Source organism: Puntigrus tetrazona, chromosome 11 (assembly GCF_018831695.1).
Source record: "Puntigrus tetrazona isolate hp1 chromosome 11, ASM1883169v1, whole genome shotgun sequence".
Lineage (NCBI taxonomy): Eukaryota > Metazoa > Chordata > Actinopteri > Cypriniformes > Cyprinidae > Puntigrus > Puntigrus tetrazona.
The window spans coordinates 2143822-2165836 of record NC_056709.1 but is presented as its reverse complement, the minus strand read 5'-3'; the positions used below and the strand labels follow the sequence as shown (position 1 = coordinate 2165836).

Genomic DNA, 22015 nt, shown 5'->3' with positions numbered 1-22015 from the left:
TGCAGTTCTTCCAAAGAAAATACAAATTCTGTCGTTTACTTACCTCGATGTTGCTCAACCCCAAACAGTTGACGGCATCCATTGACTTACTGAAACATAAAGCGTTTCTTCATAAAAGAAGTGCAACACGGAATTCCGATAAACGCTAGTTTTATTAAAAACAGAACAGGAGTCTACTCTACACAAAACATACTTTAAGGACGGACAAAAAGGACTAAACAGAATGGCTTGTAAACACTAGGACACAATTAGAGAGAACTGAAAACAGGTGGGGAGTAATTCATCGATTAAACTAAACCAGAACAGGAAAAAACAAATAAGGTAAAACAGGAACTTAACGGGAAACAGGGGAATATATATGCATATATGTGTGATTAATTGAGTTGACAGCACTAACTTCAGTATGTTTTTTAACACATATTAAGCGTACTTCATTAAGTTTTAGTCATCTTTCGTTGTGCTTTGAAGATTTAAAGCCCAACCTTTCATTTGACATTATTACAAAAAAAGTCATTAAAGTGAACTCTCTTTCATTTCATTGATATTATATTATCTGCGAGTTCAGCTTGTTAAAATACTAAGGTTTGAAGTACACTACAAGTGCACAGTGAATGCAATTTAGCTCACTTCGTTTTCACAAGGGCTCCTCCGACCAGATGTCCAACAGATGGGCTTCTACTCTCAAGCCCTTGGGAGTGGAGTGAATTTTCCATACTTTTTCATGACATTTTTTCTCCGTACACCGCCCGTCCTTCGGTTTTCAAACGGCGCGAAGAGTGCAGGGCAGGATAGGACGCTTCCAGGAAGGGTTTTGGCCCGCTCGGTTCTCTATTCCTCATGTAGAGACAAGCGGCGGTGTTCCTCCTGAAACCTCTTTGGATTTACGCTGCCAGTCCTGCCATCTTTCTTGCGTTAATCACCCCGGGCTTCGCTCGCCACTCACCGGAGGGGGCGATGGATGAGCCATTGGGGAAATGGAATGGAGACTGGCCAGGCGTGACAGAGGAGATGAGGAGACAGTCAGTATAGGAGAAGAGAATAAAGAAGATGATAACCACCTTAACGCACATACACACGCATTCAGCTTTAAAATATCCCACACCCCAACATTTAGGGCAGACGACGCCACGTGGAACCGGTGCCTTAAATCACCATCAGTGACTCAAGGTCCCACCGAGGCCTTAAACAATCAGTGCAGTTCTTAATAGCGCTCAACTGGGTTTTTAATGGCTGATATGTGATATCTAAAGAGATATAATGATTGGACAGGTTGTTTCAAACCGGTGTGAACTTGCTCTTGTGTTGAACACAAAAGAAGACTTTTAAAGGATGTTCACAGTTGCTGGAAGCCTATAGTACTTATATATATGCATGTGTTTTAGGGCTGTCAAACAATTAATCATACTCAAATAAAAATAAATAAATAAAATAAAAATAAATAAATAAATATATATATATATATATATAGCACTGTTAACTGGTCCACTGCCTATCCCAAAAATATAATGTAGTCGGATTATTTGCACTGATGATTACTTTTTTCATAAATGACTGAATGCTTCACGGCACGAACTTCCCACACACCATTTTAGGCTGTTGAAATATGTTTTCGTCAAAACAAACGCCTCTGGACACCAAAGCATGTGTTTATTTCAGAGTCAAATGCAACCCGGGGCAGAATCGATGCACCAGATCTCATTTCCTTGAGGATCGTTCATAAGTGGCTGCAGATCAACTCTTGTTAAAGAAAACACAGATGCTGTCTTTTTAGAATGAGACCACTTGATTAGCATTTGTTTCTGTATTTTATGAATAAATACATAAGCGGTGCTTCTGTATTTACCCTGGAACGACGGTTTGAATTATTTAAAGTTCTGACCCCCGAGGCGAATCCATCCATTATGCTTCAACATTTTGTTAATCATTGATAGGCTCTGGAATGTGATCAGGGAATGACTAATTGCTAAATAAAACTAGCCGCTAGCGGAAAAAGCAAGGAGAATTTTTTTTCACGTTTGTCTGATTGGATCAGGCCAACAGAATAAGGAGGTTTTTTCTGTCGGACGTGTCTTACCGAACTCCGCTTTTGTTTCTTTTTAGTTTTATTTCGTGTTATTTTATTTGCCAGATGCTTGGTGCCTAGCGGTGCTTTGGTGCCCGGCCAAAAACTGGTTTTTAGGCTGTGTCACTGCGAGGATTTTCGAGGATGTGACAGGATGTTGACAAGCGTTCGGCGAACGGTCCAAAAAGAAAATCTAATTACCATTACACGCGGCCAAAGTTCCGGCTAGCGGATGACTGCGGGGCCTATTAGCGGAAATTAACAGAAACTGATAGCGACAGTTCTCCCGATCCCGGGCTTTTAGTGGTCACGCTGGATCGGTCCTCGCCACGAGCATTCTTTCACACACTGTCTGCACACTTTCTCCTCCGCTCTTCTCATGTAGTCAGGGTCATGTCTGGAGGTGCAGATGCTTTGTTAGCACTTTACACTTACCGTACTTAAATTTCGGGCCGTTTTGGAACTTACGGTAATGTTATTTGTATTTTTTTTTTTTTAGAAATGCATTTAATGGCTTTAATTTTTATAATTTCAGCTTTCATTAGTTTAATTTGTAATTTTGTTATTTTTGTTATTATTATATTACTGTTTTGGTTGCGTTTCAATTTTAGTTTTATTTAAGTTTTTAAGTCTTCAGCTGCATTTTTTAAATTAATTGTATTTAAGCTAATCATGCATTCCAGAAGAAAGTATGATTATATATTATTTTAACAGCTTTTCTGTCATAGAAGGTTAAGAAAAGTGCTTTTCTGTATATATTTTTTGCTGTTTCTGGCATTCGTGAGCGGTATTATTTTAGTGTTATTTATAAACTTGTATCGTTTCTTAATATTTTTACGGTGACTCAGCTTATTAAATATATTTATTTTTCAATTTTAGAAATGTTATTTAATATGTTAACTGCTATTTAAATTTAAAATTAAATTTCAGTTTGCTTTTATTTGTAATACATTTTTTGCTTTAAAACAATTAATCGCTAATGATCGAATACAAAACAAAGGTTTTTGTTTGGCGTAATATTTGTGTGTGTGTTCTGTGTATATTTATTACGTATACATACACACACATACAGTACATTTTGAAAATATGTCATAGAAAAGCATTAGATATATATATATATATATATATATATATATATATATATATATATATATATATATATATATATATATATATATGTGTGTATGTATATATATATATATATATATATATATATATATATATATATATATATATATATATATATATATATATATATATATATATATATATATATATATATATATATGTGTGTGTGTGTGTGTGTGTGTGTGTAAACCAAAACTTATTTTGGATACTATTTATCTTGATTTCAACATAAATTTGATCAGCATTCATTTATTTTAGTTTAAGTGTTCAGTCGTAATGCTTCAAAACTTCACATTTCATTTGAGTTATCTAAAATGATTTTAATATTTTATCTTGGGCAATGATAATTACAGTATGAATTGGCATCATGAATAACCGTGCCACTTTTGCTCCCAAAGAAGCTCTGACGTCCGGCCTAATATCTAATTTAGCTTTTAACGGAGGGCGGGAAATGTTCGTAAACGACGGGACCGTCACCGGGTGAACTGTTCCTTTAAGGCTCTCGAGTTTGGGGTTAAGTGTTTCGGTTCATCTCCCACTCTCCCCGTGGGCTGAATCTGTGTATAGCTTAGCTAGCATTATGCTAGCTTTTCGTCAGATTACGTGACCTTATCACAGCAGCTGTCTGTTTGCGCGCGGGTTGTGGTGGGAGTATTGCCTGTCGTACGTGTACGAGAAGGGGTTTTGTATTGCATAGGAAGTGTTTTGGGCGCGCGGGCAGATGGCGGGTAACAAAATATCATTACATTTGCGCTCCGAGGCCGCGCCGGCAGCCAAATGATAATATAGAAGTCTGCAACTCCGGCAGCAATGAGATTCTCTGACCCTATTACCTGGGAATACAGAGCAGGGGAAACACACAGAGTGCAGAGAACAGAATTATATACGGTGAGGGGGGATTTTTGCTCCTTCATCTCCAATCATCTCGGCACATTTATTCTTTTTAACTTTCTGCTGCTTGTTATTGTTTCCTGCTGCACCAGATGCAATATGATTCGTAAGGAATATCTATATGGGAATCGAAATCTAATTTAATCTCCGGAATAGCCAATGTTGGGATTTGGGAAAGGAATGCAAACGGAGGAAGAAATTGGGGGAAATGGATTCCGCCAGCAATTCTGGGTCTGGGTCAATCAAAGAAAAACATTATTCTGATTTGGCGTAAAATTAGGAAACGTAGCATAAAGTAGATGAATGATATAATATAAAACCTGATGGATGTAGATAAAATGTTGCTCTTCAGTCGTATTTTGGATAATGGAGTAAAACATGAAATTTCACACACGTGATCCAGTAATATTTGGTACTAAATTAGGAAACGGATTTTAGAATATAGTCTAATGTAAAAAATAAATAGATAAAATAAAATATTTCCCACAAGCCTGCATAGGGCATAATATAATATAATATAATATAATATAATAATAAAATATTAATTAATTAAATTAAATTAAATTTAATTAATTTAATTAAATTTAATTTAATTAATTGTGGTGTTCTGCAGACATCATATAACAATTATGACATATTTGAGTGCAAAAAACACGACTAATGTTTTAACTATAAGTGAACATTAAACGTATACTTTGACTGGTACGAAAAATTGCGGTATCGTCCGTAATTAGATCATAGCGGGAACGAAAAAGAAAATGCTGCGATTTGACCCTGGAGTCAAGCGCGGGTCGACCCAGCCTGTTGAAAATAATCTTTTGTTCGTTTCTCACCCTTGCTCTCGTGAAAGCTGAGCAAACTCTAGCTGGACTCCTGGGATGGGATTGTTTCGCGTGACCGGGACGGAGAGCTGGAAGAGTCATCCCGTCCGCCGAAGCCTGCGTTAGCCGTGGTCCTCAGAAACACGCCGTCATCTGGATACATCGGCCTGCCAGATTTCATCGTGTTGTTTTTCCATCGATCACAGCATGCTGCTCTCAATAGGAATAGGCCGATGTGCTGGATGGTGTATTGTTGTGGTTTCTGTGTGTTTTTTCATGTGGTTTGCTAGAGGGGTTATGCTGTCATTTTTGGACTCTGTGTATTGATGTTGCGTGCTCCTTTCATTTCTACCCCAGTTCTGCCGTCACAAGATCAGCAACACATTTTTTTTTTTTCCTGGGTTTTAAATTTCAAGCAATGCTTTTTTTTTTGAAGCCTTAAATATTTTAATAGATGCAAAGCGTTCAGCTAAGGTCGCCCACACGCTAGAGTTTACTCTGTGTCTGAGGAGGCTGCGGATCCATTCAGCTTAAGCTGTTGCGTGGAACATGCTAGCTGGTTTATAGACGGACTGAGCCGGGATTTAATCGGTCCGGGCTGGTTATCCGTAATTTAGTTGACCATCTTGGACTAACGAAACATCTAGCTGCTGCTTTTATCAGTGTAAGGCGGTGAAGCTGGGTTTTCAAACTTAGCAGCCAGTCAAACATCTACAGCTAATGGCATGCATGGATTGGAGCAGTTTGAACTAGAACATGACTTGTTTTGACTAGCAAATGACTAGCTTAGACCAGCTAAGATTTATCGTTTTTTTCTGCTTCTCAACTGGGCCAATGTCGATGGGAGTAGTTTGTTTACACGAATATAGAGGAAAAAATGAGAAATTGCTATAGTGAGGAAATATCATCTTTGCCTCAGCATTCTCAGAAATGTCTTCACATCAGAACACACACACACACACACACACACACGTGACTAAGATGCATTTAAGTATTTATCATTTTGTAGCTGTAGTGCGTTATTTGCTTTTACATTTCAAAGTGTATTTTGATTTACCATAAGACAAAATTTATTTAAATATCATTCAGCCAACTGCGTTTAATATGAAAACTCCAATTCGCTTGAATGTAAGAGCAATTAACATGTAGATATTTATGACAAATACATTTAGTTTGCAGTACGGACTAATATTAATTGCCACACGGTATATGGTATACTTGGTGTATGGTTGCAATAAATGTATTTAGTGGCAATTGCATGTAATAAAGCAGAATGTATTGTTATTAATGTGGTAAATACATGTAAATTAAGTGTTACAAAATCAAGTGTTGGCTAGATTTTCATTGACCAATTAGATTTAAGGAAGCCGACTTTAGAAATCCTACTGGTGCCATACTTTTTCCAAACTCTCAAAAACCAACTTTGCACATTCACATCGACAAGCTTTCCATAGTCCGCAGCAATCTAAGACTGAAAATATCATTCAATAACGCAAAAAGCACCCAAAGACTTTCATCCTAAGGAGTCGTAATATGTGGTACTCTATAGCGAAAACATAGAAAATACGTGGACCAATAAGTCCTAACCATACGAAAGTCGTATTTTGAGCTTATGGGTTTGCCATCTCGTACATATCACTTCCCGTTAGAATGTGCTGGACGTATATGTTCTTTTTTGTTTGTATTTTTTTCTACCTGGTCTCATGGCATAAATGTGGCGCGCTTTTTAGCGAGACACGAAATTCCACATCAGTTTCCAAAACACCAGAGGCCCAAAAAAATCACTTTAAAACGATATTACGATATTATGTTTGAAAAAACGATGCTTTTTGAACGTTAGCGCCGCGCATATCCAGCTTGTTTTCATAGACGGTTCTTGAGATGCATTTGTTAACACTCTCTCATAGGTTTACGGTTGGGTTTGGACTAAGGCATATATCCGACAGCAGTCCGCGGATATTTAGCGTGATAAAAACACAGCAATATGTTCCTATATCAATGTAATAAAAACGTGCCAGGGTTCACATATTGAACCAGAGGTTTGTTTTTGGACTTGGATGAATTTGTAGCAATATTCCATGCTACGTGAAGGTACCGCGGACCGATTGCATCGCAGGTACCCAACAGCACTTCTACCAGGGGTCAGCACGAAGGGCACTTTGACTTATGTCTCGTGGCTATCTAAAAGCGGCCCCATATGTTGTTGTGACACGAAACCCGTCCGCCGTCGCAGCATCTGATCCAGCAAACCCGTTCCTGTGGAGTAAATGCATAGGCTCGCGTATTTTTAGCATCTCTGAGAGATGAGTCACGCTCTACTGTACACACCTGCCCGAATTTCTCCAACCGCTATCGCTTCAATCCAATTCGGTCTTCTATTCTGGTTCTGGATGGGTTTTTCGATAGACACGCTCTGTCGGTCCTTTTCTCCGCCAACATGATATGCCTTTGGATGTTGACATAATCTGTCCAGCCCCTTTCTGTAAGCCTCGCTGCCATAGATGTAGTTATCAATCCAAGCAGACAAATGTCATTCCTAATCTGCTTGTCTGCTCTGGATTGAGCTCTCCGTTCGAAAACCACTGCCGCCATTTCAGCCTTATCGTCTTTATCTCTGATTTTCATTATCTCTTCCTGCCGGCCGCCGAACGGGACGGTCGACCGCAAAAAAAAAAAAAAAAAAAAAAGAAAGAAAAAAGCCCGCGGGGCCAGCGAAGACGCTGAAAGCTGAGCAGATATGAGTCCTTAAGCCACATTGGCTGCTCATCTCAGATAGATCTCCGGAGGAAATGAGAGTTTGAGTTAAATGGTGTATCACTGGGCGGATTTAACTCAGGTTGGGCATAAGACGGGCGCAATTTGAAATGAAACGCAGCTTAGTGGCTTAGTTTGGATGGGCCACCTTATCATCTGGAGTTTGTGTTTCCTGTTGGCATGAAAAAAAAGAAATGTTTGGCCACCGGGAGCTGTTAAAAAAAAAAAAAGAAAAAGCCCTCATTAGATCTAGAAGAGCTGTGTACGTTGGCGAGGGGAGTGGACTTCCTGCGTGAGGGGCTTAAGGAACCCGTGTGATGAGGGTTTTTTGGGATGAGATGGATGAAGAGCAAGTGAGCGATGAGTGAAAAGATGAGATACTGCTCAGATATGCAGTATGGAATCACAGTTACTAAGAGCGGGAATCAGAAAGGGCATATAGAGAATGAGAAAGTGTTTTAATGATGTCCGGGTCCTGATTTGATAACACGTTGCTGTCTTTCGCCGGCCTTGTTAGTTGTTTGTCTTAATCTTACCAGAGTTTTGCACTACAAATGATCAGCTTACTGTTTGCTTTATCGTAGGGCAACGACACTATGCATTAAAAACGAAAATGCATTAAATAAATTAATAAATTAATTTAAATTAAATAAAAAAAAAAAAAACACTTCTCTTTTCTATTATTTTTAATGTTAAAATATAAGTAAAAATATATATAGAGTACATTATTTTTCTTGCAAATCCAAGATTTCACCAGTTGTCATATTTATATATATATATATATATATATATATATATATATATATATATATATATATATGATATATATATATTATTATATTTCTTGCATAGAGACTTTATTGTATTTCTTGCATAGTAAGAATTCTAAAAATTATTATATTTATCGCTATTTGGACATGATATCTCACAAAACGGCTTTATTTCACAAAGAAACGTTACATCAAAAGCGCCTTTAACTGTCACAAGTATGACTTTATTTCTCACTCTGTGTGGCTTAATATCTCACAAAGATAAAGATTTCTTACAACACTTTATTTCAACCCTATTTCTTGCAACTGCAACTTTATTTCTTATCATTACATTATTTCTCAAAATGAGACTTATAATCACATTGATCAACGGGCGATTGCGTTACGATGTGTCTTGTCATTTCAACTTGATTTCTCACAGTTTTGACTTCATATCGCAATGTCACTGCTTTTCAGAGCCTGACTTTATATCTTTTATTTTTCATTTGTTCTTACGAGTTAATATAGTTATCTAAAGTAAAGCCGTAAAAACATACTTCAGCTAAAAGTAAGTATTGACTTAAATGAAATGAAATATACAGTATAAAAAACAGTTTTATTATATTTTATTTCATTTTTCAATTTCATGAAGTTTATCTTCATACACTAACATAGACACTAGACATATAAAATATACAAATATGCTATTTATAGTAAAACGACACTGCTCTGAGACACAAACAGGCTTCCATGGTACCTGCATATAAAATATGATAATATACAACAAAATGTTCCTTCACAGATGTCTAGTCAATGTATGTATGCTTACTGGGTTGTGTAATGACCCCTTTAGACCCAATTTCAGATTACACGGCTGTCTCCTTAAAGAATGTGTGTTGTTTTTCCTTCCAAGAGAAGCTCAAAAAAGGTTTTTGCAGCTTAGATTGGGTGTTTATCTCACTATCAGATCATTTCATCTGTTTATTCGCCTTTAAATGCTCAACTTTGAGAGACGCGCAATAAGACAATGCAGCTCTTTGTCGCTTCGCTGAATAGCCTCTGCGTCCATGCTGGATTTACGTAACGCTTTGTGGAGTGAAAAAGTGAACGGGAACACAATGATCATTTGAGTGGCAGGTTGAGCTGGAACAAAGAGGCGAGGAGAAAGAATTCCAATCGGATTAAATGGAATGGGTGGAAAACATTAGTAGTAGGTCACCTCCTTTATCACTGCGAGTCACTCGTAGCACTGTTGTAATCTGTTTAATTAGCGTTCGTCAGACACGTGCTCTGCTGAAAGCCAGTCCACCAACGGCTGTGATCTTCTCGAGAGCGGCTTCTACCCCGATCGACAAGCCTTTAGATTTCCTCCGGCAAAAAGAGCTGATCAGACAAATAGCTGCTGTTAAATTAAACCTCGATGCCATTTCAATACTAGCCCATCGACTGAGTGCGTGTCTAGGATTGTATATGTAAGCGTAAAATTTCAAAATAAGATTTTGTGTGGCATTGAGTTTAAGTTCATTAAGATAATAACCATCAACGGCGAAAATGTTTTAGCATCGGATCATATGTGTTGAAACTGTGAGCAGAATATTAACATAATGAGCAAACATCTACAGTATGTGCGCGCAATCGGGTTTTGCTTTGTTAGTGAATTTTAAATAAACAAATAATAATAATAATAATTAATTATAATATAAATAATGTTATTTATTACCTAATTTAATTTAATTTAATTTAATTTAATTTAATTTAATTTAATTTTAACTTTCATGCTGCACATTTTCTGCACTTTTTTTGTTTTTTTGTGTGTAATTCTGATATTTGGAGGGAAACTGAACTGACATACGCCATCATAGATTTATAATGAAAATGTATGCATGTAGCGGCTAGCTTAGATAGTTTGGTACAAATAATAACATATGTTACGATAGCGCTGTGATGAGAGAACTATGTTCGCCCTAAACTACTTGTTGTAAAATAGTTGTTTTCTCACGAGATCAGGCTGAGGAATCCCAGCCGTTCCAGCTCTGCGTCTGTCTGAGAGCGTATCTTTGGCTTTCTGACAGGGTCGGTCTGGCCCTCTTTACCAAACGGCTTCTTAAATCTAGTTCACTGTTCCCTTCTGTATCCTGATAGTCGTTCACTGGCTTCCATGAAGTATTGATTCCAAAATAACTTCAAAGCTACTTTAGAAGTGGATGGAGCGAGGCGGGAGATGAAGAGTGTGAGTCAACGAAGCCGATAAGAGTGTGTGTGTGTGTGTGTGTGTGTGTGTTGAGGGGCGTTTGCTGTTAAGGACTGGCAGGAGAATAGACATTCCTGAGAAAATGCATTTTCTAGATGTTGGCTTTTGATACTCGCTAGTTCTTTTAGCCTCTGTGTTTTCTTCTCGTTTAAAGGTTGCTCGATGCTTTGAGGTCTCTCTGAATGTCGCAAGACTTCTGCCTTTCACGTTTTCCGGTCTTACTTTCACAGATGCATCAGGTCTTGTGCTTGCGTGTGTCTTAATTCACTCACGCTTCCTGACCTTTAGATCCCTCCGCAAATCTGTTTGTTTTCAGAGCTGCTGATTATTATTCCGTCTTTCTCATTAATCACTCCGACGCAAAACAGAGTGCGCAAGCAGCAATGTCACGTATTCCACAGCAAAACAGGATATTCAAGTATAAGTAACATCATTTTTTGAATCTTTTGAGAATGTCTTGTTATACTATTTATATGGTTTTTAAATAATGCTAGTGAACGATGTGAGAGTGATTACTGTTAGTCGAGGAAATTAAGGATGAGACGATAACAGACTTGAACCGTCGCTTTAAGAAAGTAAAGAGGGACGTTTTGATCTCTTGCTGACTTTAAAAGCCGACCAAATCTTACAAGAGACAAATGCGTGGAGCTATCCTGAGGAAGTGACCTCATGCTGACAGAAGCAAAGGCCACGAAACATTCTCAGCACAGTCTCGGTAAATACAGATGTGCTCCGACTTCACACACACCGAACAAGGAAACGGAAATTTACTTACTGAAGCCAGCTGACAACAGTAGTAGCTACGAAACGAAATCCTGTCGGGATTTTTCAAACGCTAAACTTCTGGAATGATAATGTTGTCATCAATCGCTGACCCCAATGCCGTTCCGAACAGAGCGAGAGTTAAGATATTTTGGATGCGACTGTCACATTGGCTGCAAAGTACAATAAAGCGGTACGAAAAACACAAACTAGTCCATCCGCCATCAGTGGTTCGACAGTAACCTCGTGAAGCTACGAGAATGATGTTTGTACAAAAATAATGACTTTAATCGATAACTGCGCGACGTCTGTGTAGTGCTATCATGGAAAGCATCCGCTGGAAGCACATAGCGTACGAAGTTCTTTGGGTTGAAGTGACCCTTTAAGTATACTTTTTCAGATTGCACTAAAAAGACTTTTATCAGAGAGAGCATTTGTCTAAATCCCCTCAAAATGCCACGGCTTGGAGTTCTTGCCTTAACTGCTGGTAGGCCTATCAGATAAAGATGAATAAAAAAGACATAAAAGATGAGAGCTGGGGGGGGGGCTGTATTACCGTGACTCATTGTGACATTAATATTGAGTGACGCTGGGTCAAAATGAGTTGGAATATTTTCTGTGACTCAGTGTTGCACTGGCATTGTTTGAAAACAGCCTGAACGCTCAACTATAAAATAAGGTTAAACTAACCTATAATCAACTCGCTATTCTGTTTTTTATAACCCGGCCCCATAATTCTAAGCATAATCGCTAGTTTTCATCTGTGCAAAAACCCCAGCTGTTAAGCCAGTGTTTCCAGCTCACTGCCGGTAATGTTTTAAAAAGGGAAAATAAAATTCATAGTGAAAATCATTTAGAACACTTATCCTGCATATCGACCCTTTGGGAGACATCCAAGACGCAGATAACCACAAGAAAAGGTGTAGGTCATTAGTACAGGGTACATACGAGTTGTGCGTTGACGTACAATTCACGCAACACTTAAAATATGGGATTGGTCAAAGAGTGAGGTTGTACGAATTCGTACAAATTAGCCACCTCGACAAATATGTAGGAATTGCCGTGCGATCGGGCTGGAATGATCTCCATCCCGAAATGAAAATCTTACCACGATGTCGTTCCAAACCCCTAAAACTTTGTTCATTTTCGGGAACAAAATGATATTTTGGATGAAAACCGAGAGGCTTGTGACTGTCCCATTGACTGCCAAAGAAGGCCCAGAAAAGTAGAAAAGACATCGTCAAAATACATCCTTCATCCGCCATCAGTTGTTCAATCTGAATTTGACGATTTTTTTGTATGCTTGAAAATCAGCAATTTGCCCATGTAGCATTTTATCTCCAAAATTACGCCACGGTGACACGGAGTAGACAAATTGTTGAAATAAACTTCATTTTGAATTGATGGCAGATGGCTATTTTGACGATGTTTTGGGGTGGAGTAAGCCTTTAGTAATCATGCGATAGTTCCAGCTTTCTGTAGATAGATATGCTGTAATTTCTGGACGTTTTTGTGTGGGTTTTGGGCTTGTTGTCACTGCGTTACCTGTGTGCTTTTAACACCGGCTGTAATTGCTTAGTCGGACGTTTGCTTTGCACACCTGGCAGTTGCGTTTTTTTTGTTTTAAGAAAATCCAAATGACGCCATGCTTCCTTCCCCGTGGCTTTAAAAACAAACCGGTAGGACGTTATGGAAATGTCGATGTTTGTGTTTCGATTTGAATGAAACCTCCAGCCCGTATTTGTCGTTTCAAACATCTACCTCAGTTTAAAAAAAAGGAGTATTTTATTGCCAGCATTATCTTTTTATGCATGGCTAAGTTTTAATGCTAACGTGCGTGCGGTTCTCTCACCGAGCGCGTTGGCTGATGTATCTACAGCCATGAGCTCCTTGATTGAATTGCTCTTAAGGGAGTATGTTAGAATAATGCAGAGAGAAAAACAGAGACTTGAGTTGGTGTTGAAGGGGGTTGAAGGAAACTAGTCTGGTCTTCGGTTGAAGTGAAATCTGGGTCAACGCAGGGTGTTGTGAGGGGATTCTGGCGTCATGGAGACCGGGGTTAGGAGGTCGGCAGTGATTGAGGTCGAGGAGTCAGCTGCCCTCGGCCTCCGCATCTGTGGAATCCAGAGAAAGTTGTTAATGGCGGCTTTAGACCAGAAAATGTCAAGTCTCTGTCTGAATACCTGTGTGTGTGTGTGGGCATGTGTGTGTGTACAGGCTATAAACGGTCTATAATTACTGTTTTCTTTACATTTATGGAGCAATTATGGTGTAAATTGTAATGGTAAACTCATAAAGCAGATTATTATCAGGTAACTGAACTAATTAAAGCACATGCCGGGTAAAACGCACTGTGACAGGCATCACGCCGTCATCATGTTTTTGGCTGTGCGTACGAATCAACATTTTGCCAGAACTGTAACACTTGCACACGAGTTGCAGTTCGGAGCGTAAATGCATTCGTGCCGCCTCCGCACGGAGGTACGAACATTTAAATGTGTGACGCGTACGAGCCGAGTGAGACGATAAGGTTAAGTGCATCTGCTTAGTTTCTACAGCGGATCTAATTCAGATAAAGATAGATTGATCAAATAGCTAAAATATTAACAGGCGCGACTGTTTTCGGAGACAGGAGCACAGTAGCTATTACAATAATAAATGACATACATTTGAAAAAAAGTACACCCTATAAAATGTATATAACCTATACATAACCTGATTTCCAGATCGTCCTACCAGGGCTTTTTCTCTCACTGGACAACTGTAATTACCGTATTTGCTTTACGGTAAGGGGTTACTACCGTTTGCGTTACGGTAAAGTTTAATAAAAACTTTACCGTAATAAAAAGAAATGCGATTTACGATGACAGTGTCAAATTGCGGCTTGTTATTGGTCAAACTATGAAAGGTGTTTTTATACAGCCCTAATGTAACGGCTGAGAGGGCTACAGGTGAACTTTCTCCCGGAGCACTTTTAATTTGTGCTACTTGATGCGGATCCCTGAAGGACACAGATTCCACTTTAACAGGTTAATCTCTGAGGGATTGAGCGCCTAGAGAGGGACTGTGTGTGTGTGTGTGTGTGTGTGTGTGTGTGTGTGTGCTGTGCTGGTATTTGTCAGTGGACTGCTGAGGGATTTGGGAGTCGATCTGCTAGATGAGGGTCCCTGGGGGGATTTTAGCAGTCTGGTCATCCCAGTGCTGTTTAACCTCTGCTGTTGAAACAAATGCAAACCGATGATACATGAAAAGTGTCACCTATAGGAGAGGACTTTTGCTGATTCATATTTCCCTTATCTCTCACAAACACTTTCTGTTCTGATCACCTCAGATGAAGCAATAAGTAAGATTGAACTCGTTTTTTTCCACATGAGTGAGGGGTGTCAGGCTGTGTGTGTGTGTTTTACTTCCTCTGCTTTATGAGGAGGTTGTTTGAAGGGTCTTTGAAGCAGCTCTGCTTAGGTTATCGGTTCAGGACAAAGGTCAGCGGCAGCTTGCGTTTAGCATATCGATATTTACGGCCCAGCAATTTGCTTTCATTGGCTTAGACGAGGGTCTTCGGCCTCAGTGACCTTGTCAGTGAACACGCATTTACTTACCACAGATCTAGCTTTAAAAAAAACAAGCAAACAAAAAAATTAATTTCTCATTGTGTAATTTATTCATTAAAATGAATCACATTTTCCTGTTATAGTCTATCTGTTGTAGTTTAGTGTTAGTTACATTATAGTTTAAATTAGAAATGCTGTTCAAGTCTTTTGTGAGCAAAGAGAAGACATAAAAACTTTTTTTTTTACTTATTTTAATATGAACGGCAACACAGCTGTGAAATTATGTAAATGTTCTGGTCTAATTATTATAGCAAGAAGGACGAAAATAGTGGAAAATAGCGTATGCGCTAGCATTTTTGTCCCCCCCCTCAGTCTCAATGGCCGACCATCATAAGTTCTTCCCCTGTGGTCGAGTGTGAGGATATTTCATTTTACCCCATCAAATCTCATATCAGCCTTTGCCAGAATCGACGGTCGGACATTGTAGGGGTATGAGGCTGTCACTCAACGATTCTCCCGAAGCCGAAGTTCCTGAAGCCAATTGCGTTTAATTCCAGGCTTACATCCTATATTCCCAGGTGCTCTCATAGATTTATGACGTAAATCCAGACCTGTGTGTGTGTGTGTGTGTGTGTGTGTTGTGGGCGTGGGTCTGTCCCGCAGAGATCCCGCACATTACCCGTATGCTCGGATGCCTATTGGCTGAGAGAAAATGAGATCCCCTTCCCAGAAGCACCCTCATTTCAAGGGGAAGTGAGCAAAGATTGTATCACTTAGCAAATAGGTACCACTATAGATTTTTTCGTCCTTTCCTTCCTCGCTAGCTTTTTTCCCTAAATTCATGGAGCTTGGGAACAAGGACAGCCGTGTGTGTGTGTGTGTGTGTGTGTGTGTGAGAGTTGTCAGTTCCTCAGGGAAGGTTAACCGGCTGGCCATGCTGTTTGTTTAGCTCATTTGAGGTGTTTAGCCAAACGTGGCAAAGGTGGATAGATAGAATACAAGAAAAGGGGATCCACAATAACGATGATGATGATGATCGTGATTTTGTATCTGTCCGTCTAGTTAGCTTTCCTGTGTATCTTATTTCAGAGGTTCATTTGAGACTGTCGTAATAGACTCATAATAGATCAAACGCTGGGATCATACTGACAGATCTGACAAACCGTAAAACACCATCTGAATGTTAAACTCCACCCCTTATCAGCCTGTTGAAGCTCAATAAGACCTGATATTAGCCTCAGGTGACATCGATCTTGTATACGGTTATATCACGAGTTTTACCAAAACAGCAAGATGCAATCTGATTGGTCGGCGATGTCTGGTGTCAGGCTGTATGGTATCTTATTAGTCTGCTTCCTACAATGAATGATTCTGGGGAAGAAGTTGTCACCAAAATTTGTGAGGTCTACGTTATTGTAGTACACTCATGATTTTATAATTCATATTTAGTAGAAATGGCGGCATTTTGGATGATATCTTGTGGTACGTTTGATTCGAATGGAGGAACTCTGGTTTAGTTTAGTTAGTGGTTTAGTTAGTCTCAATTAACCATGGTTTTACTACATATAAAACTAAAAAAAACCCTAAAAAACATGGAAAATGTTGGTAGCGACAAACTAACCGTGGTTTTCCTAACCAAAACTACCCCAAATCCACGACGGGTCAGACTGACAAGTTAAGTTCGTTTAGTCGATTACTTTTTCTGTCGTACAATTACTATCATTACTCTCAATTACTGTCAAGTATCCAAAACAACAAGGCCGCCGTTAATAGTTGCTTTGAAGTAGTGCTGTTAATCGCGATTAATTACACAGGCAACAACTATAACGAAGGATTATACAATTGTTCTGCTATCGAAAATTGTTCAACTATAACAATAACGATATCAATGACAAATCGCCGACGGCCAATCGTAACCCACTAACATTAAAGCATTTAAAGCAGCAGATGAAAAAGTGCAGTGATAATAAATTATTATTGTTTCTCAATATTGAAGCTATAGCTTATATCTTTCATGACTTTAACGCGCCAGTGTGGCTGGATTGTGACTAGCGACTGGATTTTCTAGTCACGCTAGTGCTAGTTGTTAGTTTCTAGTCCATAAAATGAAATCTATCTATCTATCTATCTATCTATCTATCTATCTATCTATCTATCTATCTATCTATCTATCTATCTATCTATCTATCTATCTAATCTATCTAATCTATCTATCTATCTACATTCATAAATGTAGCTTCTTTAGCTCAAATCTGGCTGAAAACAATTTTCTGCTAATTAGCGTAGACCTTCTGGATTCTAGTCACGGTCGTTAATATTTCCAAGAGTCGCATAGCGTGCGTTGCGTATACAGTGTATAGCGCGTGCGTGTGTTTGTGTGTGTATCTTTGGTTGTAAACTAGAGGATTGTCTCTGGCTCTTGTGTTTTATGGCCCCGCATGAAGCCCGCTAATGCGACATGCTGCCTTGTTAAACCGCCGCTTCCTTTTTCACATCACTCTCTCCGTTCCTCTCTCCGCCCTTAACCCTGACCATGACTTCAACGCTTTATTGCACCGATGTTGTCCTCTGTTCCGCTCAGCGTCTTTCCTCGCCTTTTGTCATCTCCCGCTCTCTTTCTCACACACACACACACACACACACACTCACATTCTTCAACAAGAGCCTTTCCGTCGCCATAAAACACTGTAAGATGTTCTCCGACCCAAATCATGGGCGCACCTTGGTAAATGTTTAGAGAGCACATTGAGAACTTGCTGTGGAAATGATGTGCTAACTGCGCCGAGCAGCACAAAGCTAAGGTAAAAGGATTCGGTCGTCAAACATTTGGCAGATTTACAGTTATTTTCGGTTCTTGTGTTTTATAAACGAGGCCCGGGTCTGCGTACGGTAGGGCAAAAACGTATATTATTTTAATGAACTGGTCGAAAAGTTATCATTCGGTATTTGATAAATTCGTGTTGAAAATAAAAACGTGCTCTCTTTTTTTCAGAACTGTTACAATTATTATTTACTCATTTGTTTTTTTGTCTACCTTATCTCTTATAGATTTATCTGCTCTTCCGGGGGGTTCGTTGAATCAGAATTCAGCAGGAAGCACTGATGTGACATTCAGGTCGTGGCCGAGTGCAGGTGTGCCGGTCCTCTTGATCATGTGTGTTATCCGGCCTGTAGTAATGATGACCTGCAGGTGCGCGCTTCCATATGGCGTGTTTCTCGTTTCTCGTGTGTGCTCACACTCCTGCGCGCTTCCAGCAGCGCCTGGCTCGCGTTGTGACTCCTGTGTTGTCGCGGACACGGTCTGTGCCCTGTGGCACCTTTCACAACAGAAGCCCACTCCCCTTGGCAAGAAAAAGTGTTTGAGAAAGTTCTCGGATGCCATCTGGCGTACCTCCTTTCTGTCTTTCTCTTGCCTCTGTGCCCTCTCGCCCTCCTCTGCGCATTTGAGGCTTGTTCCCGCTGCGCCGGTTTCCCAACACATGTCAAAGAGGAGCTGCCACCCTCCGGTCTCACCGCGGGACAGATTTCTCCATCTCTCACTCCCTTTCCTCTTCCGTATCGCGTGCCGTCGCATCTTTACGGAGCGTTTGTCGCGTCACGGGGGCCGCTGGCCGCCGGTCACCTTGAAGCGCTCCTGTTATTACTGTAAAATTAGGGTTTGAATTACCGCATACCGTGGCAGGGGTGGGCGCTACAGGAAAAATGTTATCACGTCGTGCGAGTGATTTACGATTTACAGCCACGCGGTAATGCGTGCTTTTGAATAACAGCGAATGACGCTTCTTAATAATTGATTTTCTTTTTGTTTGGAACGTGATGCAACCGAAAGATAAGAATATTCACAAAATGAATAATAAAACCGGCATCAGGGCAAACATTCACGGCTTCTCGTTATTTAACACTTGAGTTAAAAACAAAACCCTTCAAACTCTAGCTGATATGATTTTCACTCTAAATTCAATTTAGACAGCAAAATAAGTGTTTTTTACTTGTAATTACAATGTAATTACTATATGTTTAAATGAATGCATTTGGTTTAAAAATTAAATAATATTAGTACGGTAATGTTTTCGAACAATATATATATATATATATATAGAGCAAAACCTCTGGAGGTTGACACGTATCTACTGTTGCACATTAGCCCTACTTCTGCATTTGCCCAAAACGTTAGAATTGGAGGACGGAAATGAAATGGTGGGAAAATGGAGGGCTGTTGCGAGAGATATTTGAGTCCTCTCCTAATCAGTGCTTCCTTGTTCTGCTCCATTACTCCCCCAAAACAGCTGCTGCTTTCCTCTTTTTATTCTTTCTTTCTGCCTGTTCCCCTCTTTTCATCCAATCTGCATAATCTCCGGTTGTTTGCTCAATTAATTTAATTGATTTTTGGAGCCGCTATGTAACCGTAATCAATACCCACAAGCCTCTCTGCCATTATGCAAATCGAGTTGCATCAGGCTTCCTTCATTACCGCGCTCTGATTGGCTGTCAGTGAGATGTTCTAGAGGTGGTCTGTCATTAAGTGAAATTGTCTTCATTTTAGAGTACTTGCCACATGGCGGGAGTTTGCCCTCTCGTAATGCGATAACAAAACCGATACGCACTTGACCTACTCAGAAATACGTATATGTGCAATCGGGGGAAAAAGCGGGGTAAACATAATGCCATTTTCTTTACAAACTCAACTCTTTTCTCTAGAAGCTTGATGCATGTAACGATTTGTTTTTCCATCACCTGAACATAACATGTTTCCACAAACAAGTACGCGAGCATGTGGGTTTTAAATTAGGTTGATTTCCTCAGGCACCTTTCCTAGGATGACTGCTAAAATCTAAAAATAAGCCACATCTTTTGCCTGCGAGACTCCCTGCGTCTGAGATTTGATGTGTTAGAATGCAGCGTTTCAAAACGCTGGAACTAAAGCGCGGCTAAAAATAAATTGGCTTATTTTCGAGACGCGCCACCAGACAAATAAACGGTGGGTTATTGTGGCCGATCTCGCACCTCGGATCGCAGGCCGGGTCGTTAACGTGGCCTCGCGTTGACCCGCTCTCGCAAGGACGCAAATGTGTCGAGTGTCCTCCAGCGTGTCTCGTGTCCGGGAAAAAAAAAGAAAATGGAAGAAAGCAAAGCTAGACATATCCAATGACTATCACTCTTTCCCTACGCCGCTGTCGTGTTTTTCGTGTCTTTTCTGCCTCGCTGTAATACATGAAGGTTTGTGCCAGGGGCAAGGTGTCGAGAACTGATTGCTTGTCGTTGTTTGTGTGCTTTTGTTTTCCCAAGTCTTCCCACCAGACGCCGGCTGTCAAAACCCTACCTGGCGGTTCTGGGCTCAGCTCGGTCTCTCCGCTTCCATTTTTGTCCATTATTATAGCATTCCCATCTACCTCGATCTCAGCCGAAATGTTAAATACCGCTCTGCGGGATTGATGGGAGCTCGCTTTTTTGTTCATGCGAATTTGTGTCTCTCTCAGCACATACGGTTCGCACAATGCCAGAATTTGTCACTAGGTGCCTCTTTATTTTTGCTGATTTGCATATAAATGTGAATAATAGATTACATAGAGCACTTCTGCTGTAATGTTTATTCAATTAAATTAATTTTGTTGAAACACCTCATGGGATAATTGAAATCTCCAGACTTCTTATTATTGAAATTGGCTCAGTCTTGATTGAGAAGAGTGTGTGTGTGTGTGTTTGTGTGGGGTACACCACTTCTACATTGCCTACATAGGCAGCATCCTGCTAAGGCAGCATATTAATTGAAACGAAGGGACTGATCCGGAACGACGTGGGCAGCAACTCTTCGTGCCGTTCAAATAGCAAAGGAGTCTTGATCACAGTTGATTTCAGTGGAGTTTGAAGTTAATGACTCGATACAGAATAGGTAGATGTCACATTCAACTGATCCAAAAACTTTTTAAAGCAATGAAAGTGTTTTTTGACCTTGCATTCATGTTAACCTGTTGTTAGGGACTCCTAAAACCAAAATATGACCCCTTCGTTATCCATAATAGGGCATTTTAGACTCTTACAAAAAACACTGTTTTCATTTTGGTTCAAAAAACTGCCGTTATAAAGCTTCGAAGAACCAGGGAACTTTATGCTGTATATATATGTGTGTGTGTGTGTGTGTGTGTGTGTGACGTTGTAATAACTTTGTCTTTCATTGTGTTAGCTTACTAAAACTGATGTCTGTAGCAGATATTCCTATGCATAACATTACAGTTGCAGACACAAAGTCAAGTTGCTTTGACCATTCCAATATGGCAGACAGCTTATGTATAGTGGCCCCCAAAAAACGCAGCTAATGAGGAATCTATGTATTTTGCTTATAAAGTCAGTTGGTCATCTTGCATTCTGGGAAGGTACGTTGTGAGTCTGGAGATATGTTTCATCTTAGATTTGAGCCAAAGAAAAGTAGCTTTTAACATTTTTTTTTTAATTATTTCTACGTAGTGTACAGGAAAGGATGGAACTGTAAAAGATTCTCGATTTATATTCTTTGCACTGCACGCTTGCAACGAAATACTTGTTGAAGCAAAAAGGGAGGTTTTCAGAAAGTGCACACCAATTTAATTCACGGCATTGAGCGTCAACATGCAAATTATTCATTTAAACCTAGAGTTGAGAGGAAGGACCTGTCATGGTGGTGGCACTGCTTTCAGTTGCTATTACCAGGTGCAAACATATGTTTATTTACTGGATTCGATTAACCTACCTAAGGAAAGATGGCTGTATGTTTGATGGATAGAGCTTATTTTCTGCAGGGTCAAAAGTCAGGCTTTGCCAAAGCCTTGTGGTATATTGTTTGTTGTTGTTGTTGTTATTATTGCTGTTGTCTTGGTGGCAATGCTGTTTAAAGAATAAATTGAAAGGGGAAAAAAAGTCAAATTCCCAAACCGTAAATTAGATTACGACAGGTTTCTGTCAGGGTGTTTGAAGGAACAATATTTCTGTTTCGTATTCAAATCAGAACAACACTCTCTCTACTGAGACTGGCATTTGTTTCAAAGTTGAATTAATTGAATGCATTTTTTTTG

The 22015-nt window shown here is 39.6% G+C and overlaps 1 protein-coding gene across 3 annotated transcripts in view; it reads left to right on the top strand.

Annotated features, from left to right (window-relative positions):
- ptprga (protein tyrosine phosphatase receptor type Ga) overlaps window positions 1–22015 on the top strand; it is a 209436-nt gene that overhangs the window by 10092 nt on the left and 177329 nt on the right. For 2 of the 3 annotated variants that reach the window (XM_043252107.1, XM_043252106.1), the window contains exon 2: window positions 18018–18101. The exons of the other annotated variant lie outside the window; for it this stretch is intronic. In XM_043252107.1, coding sequence (XP_043108042.1) covers window positions 18018–18101 — 84 coding nt within the window. The remainder of the gene's footprint in view (window positions 1–18017; window positions 18102–22015) is intronic. 3 annotated transcript variants of the gene reach the window in all.